The sequence below is a fragment of the Thamnophis elegans genome, chromosome 1 (assembly GCF_009769535.1).
Source record: "Thamnophis elegans isolate rThaEle1 chromosome 1, rThaEle1.pri, whole genome shotgun sequence".
In the NCBI taxonomy this organism is placed as follows: domain Eukaryota; kingdom Metazoa; phylum Chordata; class Lepidosauria; order Squamata; family Colubridae; genus Thamnophis; species Thamnophis elegans.
The window spans coordinates 168,137,414-168,150,598 of record NC_045541.1 but is presented as its reverse complement, the minus strand read 5'-3'; the positions used below and the strand labels follow the sequence as shown (position 1 = coordinate 168,150,598).

Genomic DNA, 13,185 nt, shown 5'->3' with positions numbered 1-13,185 from the left:
GGGGAGACATGATAGCAGTCTTCCAATATCTCAGGGGTTGCTACAAAGAAGAGGGAGTCAAACTATTCTCCAGGGCACCTGAGGACAGAACAAGAAACAATGGGTGGAAACTAATCAAGGAGAGAAGCAACTTAGAACTGAGGAGAAATTTCCTGACAGTTAGAACAATCAATCAGTGGAACAGCTTGCCTTCAGAGGTTGTCAATGCCCCAACACTGGAAGTCTTTAAGAAGATGTTGGATAGCCATTTGTCTGAAACGGTATAGGGTTTCCTGCCTAGGCAGGGGGTTGGACTAGAAGACCTCCAAGGTCCCTTCCAACTCTGCTATTGTACTGTATTAAGTTCTCACCTTCTGGGCTGAGGGCAGAAGCAGCTACCAAATTCCACACAGAATCCTCCTAGGTCCTTTTCTTTAGCAAAACCCCGGGGCAGCAATTTGAGATTTTCTAAGAGGCCATCAGACATGCTTAGGAATAAAGATTACACTGGGGGATGGTGTTTATCTTTGTAGCACACCTACTTCCCTTTCTTTAACTTTTAGTTTTCATTTTTGAGGTAAGATTGGGACACAGTTCCTGACAGAGATTAAAAGAGGTATCAGAAAGCTTATTATGCCCTCAGGCACCACACGGGAGACCCCGACTTTAGTTGCAAAGTCCCAAAGGAGCTTTTCAAAAGAATGGAAGAAGCGTCTGGGACGTGAAGCGAAACATTTTCAAGGGAAAAAAAACACCCCCAAGAAAGTCCAGTTGCCTTTTGAAAAGCCCCTTTGGGACAGCCATGGCCTGGATGATGGAGAAGCTCCACAGAGATTCAGCTGCAAAGCTATCACTGGGGCAGGTTTTATCACCACCACCATTTCTAAAGAGAGAACGTACCCGGAAAGCACGAGAGTCCAGTGTGAAAAGGAATAAATAAGGTCTTGAAAAAAATATGCAGCAACTGTTAATAAAACATGAGCTTGGCCCAGGATATGGGAAAGTGTGAGAAAGAAACTCAAGGTTGCTCCACCTTGATTCTCTTTGGTCAAAGAGGGAAAGAAGGGGAAAACACTGTCAAGATTCTACAATTATCGTTTATATCGAGAAAGTTTTAGCATTTCTTATGGAGCCTATTTCCTGGCCTGCTTTATATCAAAGCGCTGATATCAAGGCGCAGTCATTTGTTGCGTTATGGATACAGTTAGTCCTTGACATATGACCATAATTGAATTTGCCAAGTAAGGTCATATGTCCTGATGGCCACAAAACGGGCCAGCCACCATATTTTATGACATTTTTGCACTAATCATTGAGCGAACCACCACATTCATTAAACAAATCACACCACGGTTGTTAAACAAACCAATGGCTTGGTAGGGGTGCAGTTTTGCTGAAAACCGGAAGTAGCAGTTTGCAGTCACAAAATGCAGTCCTGTGACAGCAGGACACTCCGAATACCTGTACATGCGAACGTGTTGCTGGGCACATGATCACTGAAGGGGGACCAACTGTCAGATCTTCGAATCCAGGTCATAAATTCCCTTTTGGGGGTCAGTCATAACTTCGAACGGTTGCTAAGCAACCAGTTGCAATTAAAGAACTACCCATATTAGGATCTAAACTGAACTTGGAAATTTAGCATTGCTTAAGCCTACGGCTTGCACCAGATATGAGTCAGCTAATGACGTTTAACCAGCTTTTGTGCCACTCCTTCCTTGATATATGTGTAACAGAAACTAACTCAGGAAATAAGACTGTATCACATCCAACTTCAGACAAAGGAGATCATTCGTGAAGGCATCTGAGGGAAGTGGGCCAGGAAGAAGGGCCAGAAATGCTGGGAAATGAACAATTTTTCTTCCTGGCCTCTGTGGCCAAGGATGATGGAAACAGTCAGTTATTCTTAGGAAAAGGATATTTTTGGCTAAGGACCTTCATTGACTTTGTATATCTTCTAGATATGGGGAGTTTTCAACACAAAGAAACCAAGCATTTATCCATCAATCATACTGATTTATAGGTGGATCCAACACCTCCCATGTAGACAGAAAATAGTTCTTGAGAAAACTTGTCAATGCCTGACCCAGAGCTACCCCACATACGCATTTGTCATTTTCAAAAGTAAAAAAAAAAGGGTTGTTACCTTGGTTCTTCGGGCAGCTCTTCAATAAAACCAGATTCGCACCTTGGGCAAATGTAATCCTACAGGAGGAAATGTTGTGTGAGAAGGCATTACGTTCAAAAATCCAGCAAGGAGCAAAAAGATGGGAGATTGCCGGAATGTTCTCCGGCAAAAGCATCATCAGTCAACCATTGTCCAGACTTCAATGTTCCTCAATGCAACAGACCCGGCCTTGCCTCCATTGGCAGCTAACTTTTCATGAATTAGAATCACTTCTAGCAGGGTTGCTAAACACCGGCTGGCTGGGGAATTCTGGGAGTTGAAGTCCACACATCTTAAAATGGCCAAGGTTGAGAAACACTGACTTAACAGATTTCCTACCACTTCGCTCAGGCATAGTAGTAGTGGTATCATTTTTTTTACACTTTAAAAAAGCAAAGCAGAACCCTCTAAACCAGGGATCTCCAACCTCGGCAACTTTAAGACTTGCGGACTATAACTCCCAGAATTCCTCAGCCAGCTTCGAAGTCCACAACTTTAAGACTTGCGGACTTCAACTCCCAGAATTCCTCAGCCAGCTTCGGTCCACAACTTTAAGACTTGCAGACTTCAACTCCCAGAATTCCTCAGCCAGCTTTGAATTGTGGACTTCAACTCCCAGAATTCCTCAGCTTTGCTGGCTGAGGAATTCTGGAAGTTGAAGTGCATAAGTCTTAAAGTTGCTAAGGTTGGTGACCTCTGCTCTAAATTGAAAGTGGTTCTATTTACTACGATACACAAGCGGAGGTTTCCGTAGTGGATACTTGCCTCACATGTAAAATTATATTCCCAAAGAAAAACAGGAGAAGCAAAGCTGAGTTCAAGTACAGGTAATCCTGTAATAGTAGTAAGTAAGTAGTAAGTCGGGAACTACTTGTACCCCTTAAAAATAATTACATATGAAGGAGAAAGCACTGGATTGGCTTGCTATTACTAAAGTGATCAAGCATATTTTTTTTCTGAATACAGAGCAAAAGGATGGTTTGCCCTCTTTTATTAAAAGCTGGGAGAAGTTGCATGCTTGCCTGGCAACAGCAGTCTGGCATTTTAAAGAACCCTGATTTATCACAACAAGCTGCCTGCCAGAGCAGGTGTCCCCCCCCCCCAACCTTCTTGGGATGAACTTCCAGGAATACATTGTAAACTTGCATCTGAACTTGCAGAAAGGCATCGTGGGCATCCCTGCAAAATGGCTACCGGGGAGACAGTGTATTCACAATATGGCAGCTATTACTTGGAAACCTGCTTCGGGACTTTGCGCTCAAGACAAATAAAAAATGAATCGATGTTGGGTTTCACTGGTTAATATAGTTAGTTGATATAGAAATAGCTAGTACTTGTTGTTAAAGTAAAAATGTAACTTTTATTCCGTGCTTTATTGTGCTGAAAAAAATTGAATTTCCCCCCCTTTCCCCATGTATTTACACCTTCCTTCTCCTTTTTTCCCTTCCCCACTTTCTATTATCTGTATTGTCTTCTGTATTTTATATGATAATTTTAAAAATACCCCCCTCCCCAGATGATATTGGGGACAGGAGGGCTGACTTGTCAAAATATTCCATCACACCCTCTCTAGCTGACCCACTGTAGACTTCTCTCTACTATTATCCTTGGTGGCATATCCTATTTTTTAACAAAATAAAATTATTCTTGAAAGATGTAAAATCAGGTGTGGTTAGACGTTATGCAGGCACCTACGGAGATGCTGCAGACCCAGCACCCAGAGCCAATCTGCACCTGGTTGGCTATGTCCGCCAGTAAATATGGTTTAATTACTCCATAAAATGAATGCTTTATGGGCCTTTTGCTGAAAGTGATAAAAATGAACTGATGATTGTTGGATCTGATGATTGGAAAGGAAAAAATATGAGAAGGGAATCACTTGGTAACTGTACCGAAAGCAGATAGATGCTAAATTTATTTTCAAGATTGGAAACCACTTCTTCATACTTTTTTTCCTTTCTTTCCCCCCCCCTTAAAATCGTAACATTTTTAGTATTGTATAAAATTCCTCAATAGACACATTTTTTTGTAAAAGAATATTACGTAAATCTAGGCGTGGAATTTGCAGCCTCCAAAGAAGCCAGGATTTGTAAACTAAACACTAACCTTCGTTTACAATCCCTTAGAAGTAAAAAAAACAAAAACAGGGATCTTGGCTTAGATAAAATAATGAGCTTCCTTTTCCTAGCTAGCTCACCTTACCATCATCCTCTGGGAGAAACAACTGGGCTGCAAAGTAACCAGCACTGCATTCTTCCCTGGTAAGCCAGTTTCCTTTAGAACCCAACTTCCTGTTGTGTTCAAACGCGACAATATGGCCACTATTCATAGTAATCTAGGGCTCACTCTTATCCTGCTTTTGGAATAACTACTTGGCTGTTTGATTTTTTGTTTTTTTAACCAAGGCACCGATTTACTTTTCGTGTACAAAATAAAGCTGCTCTCCAAAGACACGTAGCTATGTATATCTTGACCACTTGGGACGTTGACTTCCCAGCTGACTAAACTCCATGTGATGGTGTTTTTTCCACAACATTTAAGACAGACATTTTTTTTCCTCCTGGGAGCTCTCCAGACAGACAAGATGGACTTCAACTCCCAGAATTCTTAGCAGCCCTCGCATATTTAAAGGGCGCTATCCTGGGGAAAGGTGTCCCCAGGCGATCATGAACCTGGAGAGCTCTCCGAGTAGACAAAATCCAAGTTAGGGCTTGTAATCTGAGTGTGGTTTATATTTATAATAATAACAATGAAAACACAGGTTAATAACAATGACAACTAAAAAAAAAAGCAAGGTGGTAAGTCTTCACCAACATTTTTCAAGTCTGATGTAGCAAAGGTTTGGCTCGGCGATGACAGAATACTTAACAGATTGCCAGGAACCACAGGGCGGTGAGGGATTTAAGGGGAGATGGTAACCAAACGGCTCCAGCAAAACGGACTTTGGGCCCACAGCCGTCCCTGTGGCACAAAGTCTGTGGCTACTCAGGATTACACCAGTAAGTGGACAGGGTGCAATAGTGGTTAAGCTGCTTGGCTACAGTTAAGAACCAAACTCTGAGTAGGCAGTGAGGAAAGCAGAAAGCCGGTCTGCTTGGGGAAACTCGTTTGCCCAGATCGAACACAATTTTTCCTTAATGAATAAATGATGATGATGACGATGATATTTGCAAGATTCACTCCACATGCTAAGGTACGGATTGTATTAACCACAGTTTGTCACACAAGTCAGTCTTTACTAGACAGACGAACAGTTTTTTTCCCCAAACGCCATCCCTCTGCTAAACAAATAATTCCCTCAATACTGTCAAACTATTCACTAAGGCTGCATTACTATTACTATTAGTCTTCCCATCGTTCCTATCACTCGTCTCTTCCCACTTATGACTGCAGAACTATGACTTTGTTGCTTGTATCCTTACGATTTATACTGATATTGTTTCCTGATTGCTTATTTGTACACTATGACTATCATTAAGTGTTGTACTTTATGATTCTTCATGAATGTATCTTGTCTTTTTATGTATATACACTGAGAGCATAGGTACCAAAGACAAATGCCTTGTGTGTCCAATCACACTTGGCCAATAAAGAATTCTACTCTATTCTATTGTTTGCAGATAAATTAACAAATCTGATTCAGAAAAGACACTTGACTAAAAACAAGCAAGCTGTGTTGTAATATAGCACAACGTGTGAAATCAGCTTGTGGTGGGATTTATATAGTGATAAATTATGATTTGACTATGGTCACCACATGAACACTTTATGGAAAAGTGGCACGTGAGAAACCCAATCTAAATGGGTGGATAGGTGAATGCAAGAGGCAAACTATTCCTACACCATGACCTACAACCAATTTCCTTGTATTTATTTTGTACAATGACAATAAAGGCTATACTAACTGGCTGTGTTTTAGCAATATGTTAATTCAACTTAAGCAAAGTATATCACTGGCCTAAGCTTTTTAAATATTTTACATTCTTGACAAGATATAAGCCATTTTGCACTTTGCCTAGTTAGGATATTTTGTCCAGGATGACAATATGGATTACTTGTTTTGGGGTTAGTGTGATACATTAACCTGTTCAAATAAGAATCCAAGGTTTATAAACCAACATAACCCACAGATTTAAACATGTGAAATAAAAATCTAGCTAACAGTAAAACTGTTTGGCTTTAGAGTGCAAGACAGAAACTGGATTCCTATACCACTGCCTACAATTGGATGGGTTTTAGCAAGACATTAATCCAAACTAAGCAAACATCACAGCATTAGTGTGAATCCACTTGCATACTGAATGAAGAGGTCACATATTGGGTTAATTTTTAGTATAACCTGTTATATTACAGTCTGAAGATGCTTCAGTTTAGATTCCTTTACTAAGTTGCAGATTTGGTTCAAGGATCCAGTGATCCGTTTGCATTCAGAATTGTATGGTTCAGCATACCTAATGAATCTATCCATTGCACTGCAGTCTGCAAACCACCATATGATTTAACATGCTTTGTTAATCAGATCACAGACTCAGATACATACAGCCTGGCTAGTATTCTCAGGCATCAAAGGTTAGTCATATTTTCAGTATCTGCTCTGAGACTAAGGTGATGTTCTTGGAAGAAAAATGAAGTTATCTCCCCTCCCCTTTTAAGGGATGTGATATTTAGGAGGAGCGTGCTTGTCCTTAAACCAGTATTTATTACCCTTGCTAACTAAGATGTGTGGACTTCAACTCCCAGAATTCTTCAGCCAGCTATGGAATGAAGGGAATTCTGGGGATTGAAGTCCATACATTTTAAAGTGGCGAAGATTGAGAAACGTTTAAAGAACAAAAACAAATGCCAGTTCTTTACTCAATTGCTGCCTCAAGATGTGGGGATGGTTAGCATTAAATTTGGTTTCAAAAATGATGAGATGGATGCCGGAAAGTAGAAAATAGCTTATAATACCATGTTTCCCCGAAAATAAGACAGGGTCTTATTTTCTTTGGACCCCCCGAAATAAGCGCTCGGCCTTATTTTCAGGGAGGTCTTATTATTGTTAAGGTGCAGGAGGCGGCGAGTTTGGTCACCTCATGACTGCTGCTGTGTTGCAATATTTTCAGGGAGGGGCTTATTTTGGGGGGAGGGCTTATTTTAGCACATGTGCTCAAAAGCCCAATTGGGCTTATTATTCAGGGAGGTCTTATTTTTAGGGAAACAGGGTAGCTATATACAAATTCAAGTTTCAGAGACAGCTAGCTTCCAGATAGCAGGTGTCAGGGACTACAGTAGAAGTAGACTAGTGTCCCAAAACATATTAGTGGGATGTCTGAAGGCATTTAACTGACCAAAGTGAAAGTGGAGTGAACCACTGATCCCATGCAACACTGAACTATTAGTTGCAGCTTCGGGCCTTTTGGTTCCAAGCACCATGTTGGACAAGGCACCTTCCTAGGAAAAATTCCAGGGCTGGCTCTGCTACAGGAAAATTCATCCAGAACACTTCCACCAGGGTCTCCTTCTCTCAAGGCCCTCTGGATGAGCTCTGAGTGCCTTTATCTAATTTTTCAAAATATGCAATCTGCTTTGTTGGGCATACCTATCATTGTTTGCTTAACTTATTTCATAAGCTGTAACTAGCTGGGTATACACATGCTAACTGATAGCTTATTGTTAGAAACCTTAACAGCAGGGTTTACATGGCACACTAAACTGAAACTAAATATGTTACATCAGGGTTGCCATGGTGAACGAAGCCAGCCAATGTGGGTTGTCAGCCAACATTTACAGATGAGTACGTTGAAGAAGCCCAATAGATTTGGACTCATTCAATAAATCACAGTAAAAGTAATAGTATTAGTATATGATTTTTTCTTGGCATGAGGGCTCCTTGGTGCTTTTTGAACTTGATTGTTTTCTTGTAGGCATTTCATTACCCAAACTAGGTAACATCATCCCTCCATGCTGGTAGGAATAATAGCAATAGCAGTTAGACTTATATACCGCTTCATAGGGCTTTCAGCCATCTCTAAGCGGTTTACAGAGTCAGCATATTGCCCCCATAGTCTGGGTCGTCATTTCACCCACCTCGGAAAGATGGAAGGCTGAGTCAACCTTGAGCCGGTGAGATTTGAACCGCCGAACTGCAGATAGCAGTCAGCTGAAGTGGCCTGCAGTACTGCACTCTAACCACTGCACCACCTCGGCCCCTAGAATAGAATAGCAGAGTTGGAGGGGACCTTGGAGGTCTTCAAGTCCAACCCCCTGCTTAGGCAGGAAACCCTATACCATTTCAGACAAATGGTTATCTAATCTCTCCTTTAAAACTTCCAGTGTTGGAGCATCCACAACTTCTGGAGGCAAATTGTTCCATTGATTAATTGCTCTAACTGTTCTCCTGAGTTCCAGGTTGATTCTCTCCTTGACTAGTTTCCACCCATTGCTTCTTGTCCTGCCCTCAGGTGTTTTTGGAGGAAACTCTTCTTTGTGGCAACCCTTAGATATCAGAACTAGGGAGGGAGTGGAGTTTGGTCAATTTATAGTCTAGTCATTTGCCTGTCAGTGTTGGCTGGGAGTAGTCTCAGTGGTTCTTGGGTTGTTTACTGTTAGCTTGTTTGGCAGTTCCTTGATTGGGGTTATGGTTTACTTCTTGCTTGTTGGTCTGATGTTAATGTTGATATTAATCTCTGTTCATCTGGGTGTTGAGTGCTGGTAGGGACACACACACCCTCCAGCAATTAACATGCAGATAAGTAGAGATTAACAGCAGAAAAATTTTATCTGGGATTCTAGAAGCCTAACTAGCAAAGACTCTGCTTTCATTTTCATATTTCTTTACAATGTTTCTTGATTGACTTTCAAGGCCACTATCTTCCCAAGGTGACTTACAATACTCCACTACATAATACCAACTCATAACTTGCAATTAACCAATCAAATACTTTCCTACCCGAAAATACACATGAATAGATTCAATGAAAACCTGCTGGAGAAATAACACCAACAATCGTTTTCATCACTAGCTTGGGGAAAATATAAGTTTTTAAAATCTTTCCAACCAATGATATGCAGAGGCCTTACATATTTTGAGAATGCCATGTTCCACAGAGTATCACTGGGAATGCCATCTCTTTTCCTTATGAACATTTCTTCCTAAGAACTGTCAATATTGAAAATTATACTACCTTGGTTCTGGATCTATGTCTTTAATTCCATTGCAACTTCTCATAGGCAGTTAGGTGGCAGCACCCAGCTAAAAATTCCACTATGTGGAATCAGATATCAGATTAATATTTAAATGGGAAACCACCAGAAATCCCAAAGCTGCAAACATCTTGGAAGGAAGCAACAACACATTTCTGTACTGTTGACAAGGACACCACGTTGAGTTTGACTCAAAGGAGAACATATATTTACCTATCTTCCCCTGCAATTTAAGCTCCACCCTGACAGTTATCCTTCCCACCCAGTCTTCAGCTGCTCTTCTGCGTTCACCATTTCCACTCACAAATTCCTCTGACTCAACTGGACCACAAGCTTAAGAACAGCTGCTGCAGGGCCAAAGTCTATCCCTGAATCAGTGGTGGGATACGATCGGTACGCCCCAGTACAGGCATACCGGTGCCTGCTGGGAGCACAGGTACAGTTCCAGTATGGTGCTCAGGAGGGCCCACCCGCCCTCCTTACCTGTATTTGAGCCAATCATGGCTTTCGCACATGCACAAGGTAGCGTACGGCCCTTGAGCAACACTCCACCGAGCAGCTGGAGCGTCGCAGGTGGTAAGTAAGCATGCATGCACTGTGCTCATGCTGCATGCGTGCAGGTGGTGGACGCCAGGCCCCGTTGCAGTGTACTGATTGCAACAGGATCTGGAATTCACCACTGCCCTGGATGTTAAACATTTGGGAAAAGAGAACATTTTTAAAAATCCTCTCCGATATCTTCAAAAGCATCTGACTGAAGCTAAATTAAAGGAAAACGAAAGTAACTTTTAGCACTATGGTTCTAAGCCAGTGTTTCTCAATGTTGGCAACTTTTAAGATACATGGACTTCAATTCCCAGAATTCCTGAGTCAGCAAAGGGAGTTGTAGTTCATGCATTTTAAAGCTGCCAAGGTTGATAAACACTGTTCCAAACAACAGCAGCATATATGGAGGTTCAGAGTTCATCCACAGCATCTGATTATCACGGAAAAGTATTTCATGCTAATTTTCTAGCCATAAACTTTACACCAATACCAACTCCACGGGATATTCTCCAGGTATTTGTGACTACAAGTTCCAGAATTCCTTGATTGAAGGAATAATGCTAAAAGTCAGTGTCACTCTATATGGCAGATGTAAAATACTGAGGCATAAAGCAGAAGAGCGGGCACACATTATATTGCTCCATATCATGGGTTCCTTGGTTCAGATTTGGAGCAACATATGATCCCAGCCATTGTGAACTGTAAACTATAAATTTTGATGTAAGGCTGTGGGAAATCAAACCGCTACAGCTTGTTTGGTAAATTAGATTACACTACAAGGCATGGACCCAGCCTGACAATCACTTGCTAAGTATAATAATGATTTATTACACTTGTATTCTAGTATCATCTAGGATTCTATGAATATAAATGGGGATTTGTGGTTCATAGCTCAATCTTTTAACTAGCATGATACATTCACCTCTTGGATGAATGAGGCAGCTGGCCAGCCACTGATGAAAGAAAATCCTAAGCAAGATGGAACTTTAATCTGACCTAGAAGGCCTTTGCATATTCTTAGAAAGGACCAGGTCTTTTTATTGACAACACATGTGGGATAAACTGAGTCTGCTTGTTCAATAGATAAACAGGTATATGCATGTATAAGAAAGAGCTGTATTGTTTCATTTCTGGCTTTCCAGCTTCCCACTACGATCAAAGGCTGAGCAAAGTGGGCTTACCTTGCTCTGATCTATCATGGCTCTTCTTGCTCTCAGATACATCCTTAAGGAAACCGAGTCCGTCCACAGCCATTAACCAACAGGCTTTTAAAAGGAAAAGGAGAGGACCACTTACCATGAAAGCTAAAGGTAGATTCAGCCTCAAATGCTGAAAATTGTTTTTAAAAAACCATCCTAGATCACTGATGTAACTGAGAAAACAAACAAGAAGCCCTGTTGACTCAAACCAAGATAAGCCCATCTTGTTCAACATCATGCTTCCCACTGTGGACATACAAAAATCCCCTAATAAAAATCCCCTAACAAAATGGTCCAGAAGGCAACCCTTATCCTCCACTATTTTATCCTCTCAGAAGCAAACCAGAGATTACTATTCTCGGGGAAACCCACAATGGAAATGACAAGTATCAATGGCTGTGTTCACAGATAAAAGGGACAGATAATACATAAAAAGCACTGAAACATCAAACAACATGGTATTTAGGTAGCCATTTAATCCAAGCCCCTTTCTCAATACCTTCGGTGGAAGTCAGAGCATCACTTCCATAGTCCATGAATTTCACTGCTACACTGTTTCATTATTTACAGGTTCTTGGTAAATATGCTTCTGATTTCAACCTGCTTATCATCTCAATCCTGCTCTCTGAAATGACAACCCAAGTCTTTCATAATACTTTATTTCCAAACTCTTCACTATCTTGATTTCCTTTAATTCTGTCTCTATCTTACATAAAAGGTGGAATTCAGAACAAAACATATTACTCCATATGAATCTTAACACAGAAATAAAATGAAATTATCATTGACTATGGTCCAATCAACTCACCTTAGCTAAAACAATTACACACGCCTTCATTTACCATTCCTTCTCATTTCCCGTCCTTCTCATCTGTTTTCCTATTTTTAAACAGTAACATTTTGGGGATAAAAAGCTACTATACAGTACCTGCTTTTTGCAAAGTGACATGTACAGTGACATTCCAGAGAAGAAGTAATTGTGTTAGCCTTTTGCAGCCAACCAAGCATCTCATGCATCTTAAAGTATCAGATTAATTATATATGTTCACAAGGAGGTAGGCAATACATGCAATAACCAAGTTAAGCCTGAATGTACATGGATCACATAATACCGTAAGAATACCATTAAACTTTTTATTCATCTAGCCTAAGACTACATTTCATTAGCAGGGTGTTAGATTATTGGGTGTGTTCAATTTGTGGTACATTTTCCTATGTACAGCACTAAAGCTATATATGTTAAAAAAGGTTATCTTAGTTGTCCCACTTTTGGTTATGCTCTAGGTGAATTTATTTTTCCCCTTTTGATACTGGTGGCTTTCTTAGCAGGAAGGGAGGGGGTTTATCTCCTTCTCTCCTGCAGCAGTCCTCGCAGCCATTTGGTTCTGAGGGATACCATTTTTTATAAAATAAATGTCAACGGATGAGTCTCAGAGAATCTTAAATGAACCTGTCCACAATCCCTTCAACAGGCAGGGGCAGCTCGATCCAAGTAGCCTTGTAGACCCGGAGGCCTACAAAGCTCATCGCTCCTTGTTCTGACAGTATAATCAAAAGTGAAAGCAGTCTCCCTCCCAAGCCCGGCTTGTTTCACACGCGCTGGATTCAAAGACCCATGATTCCCACCCGGCAGCAGGAACAGGTGAGAGGAAGTGCAGACGGCTAGGGGAAAAATCTGGAAAAGGCAGAGAGATGTCCACCTCCCACTTTCGGTGGATCCTCCATGTATAGGGCTAGTCTACCTTGGAGGTCTACCAAGTGGTGGAGGGGAATTAAAGCGGAGTGAAAATCGAAAGGATTAAATCAGCCTTCGGCGACTTGACACTCCATCTATCTCAAAACTACAGTTCCCATCACTCTCAGCCACCAGGCTAACGGCCATGCTGGATGGGGACGGTGGGAAATGCAGTCCCCCCCAGCTTATCAGGAGGACGTCAAGTCTCAAGGCGAATCAGCTCCGGTATTACCATCACCACCGGCCCTTCCCTTCCCCTCCTCACCGGTAAGCGCGGCGCGATCTCAGCCGAGCAGCAGTGGCAAAAATACCGTCCCGGCTGCGGGGAAGCCTCCGCCATCTTGCTTCCTCCTTTTCCTCTTTCCTCCCTCCCT

General features: G+C 41.5%; 1 protein-coding gene across 2 annotated transcripts in view; it reads right to left on the bottom strand.

The window, feature by feature from the left end:
* RNF126 (ring finger protein 126) overlaps positions 1–13,185 on the bottom strand; it is a 29,970-nt gene extending 16,785 nt beyond the window's left edge. The window contains exons 1-3 of one of the 2 annotated variants that reach the window (XM_032238873.1): positions 13,077–13,174; positions 11,059–11,142; positions 2,126–2,184 (exon numbers count right to left, since the gene is read on the bottom strand). In XM_032238873.1, coding sequence (XP_032094764.1) covers positions 2,126–2,184; positions 11,059–11,100 — 101 coding nt within the window. In that variant the 5' untranslated portion in view covers positions 11,101–11,142; positions 13,077–13,174. Of the gene's footprint in view, positions 1–2,125; positions 2,185–11,058; positions 11,143–13,076 lie in introns of both variants that reach the window. The other variant, XM_032238872.1, reaches the window with a different exon arrangement.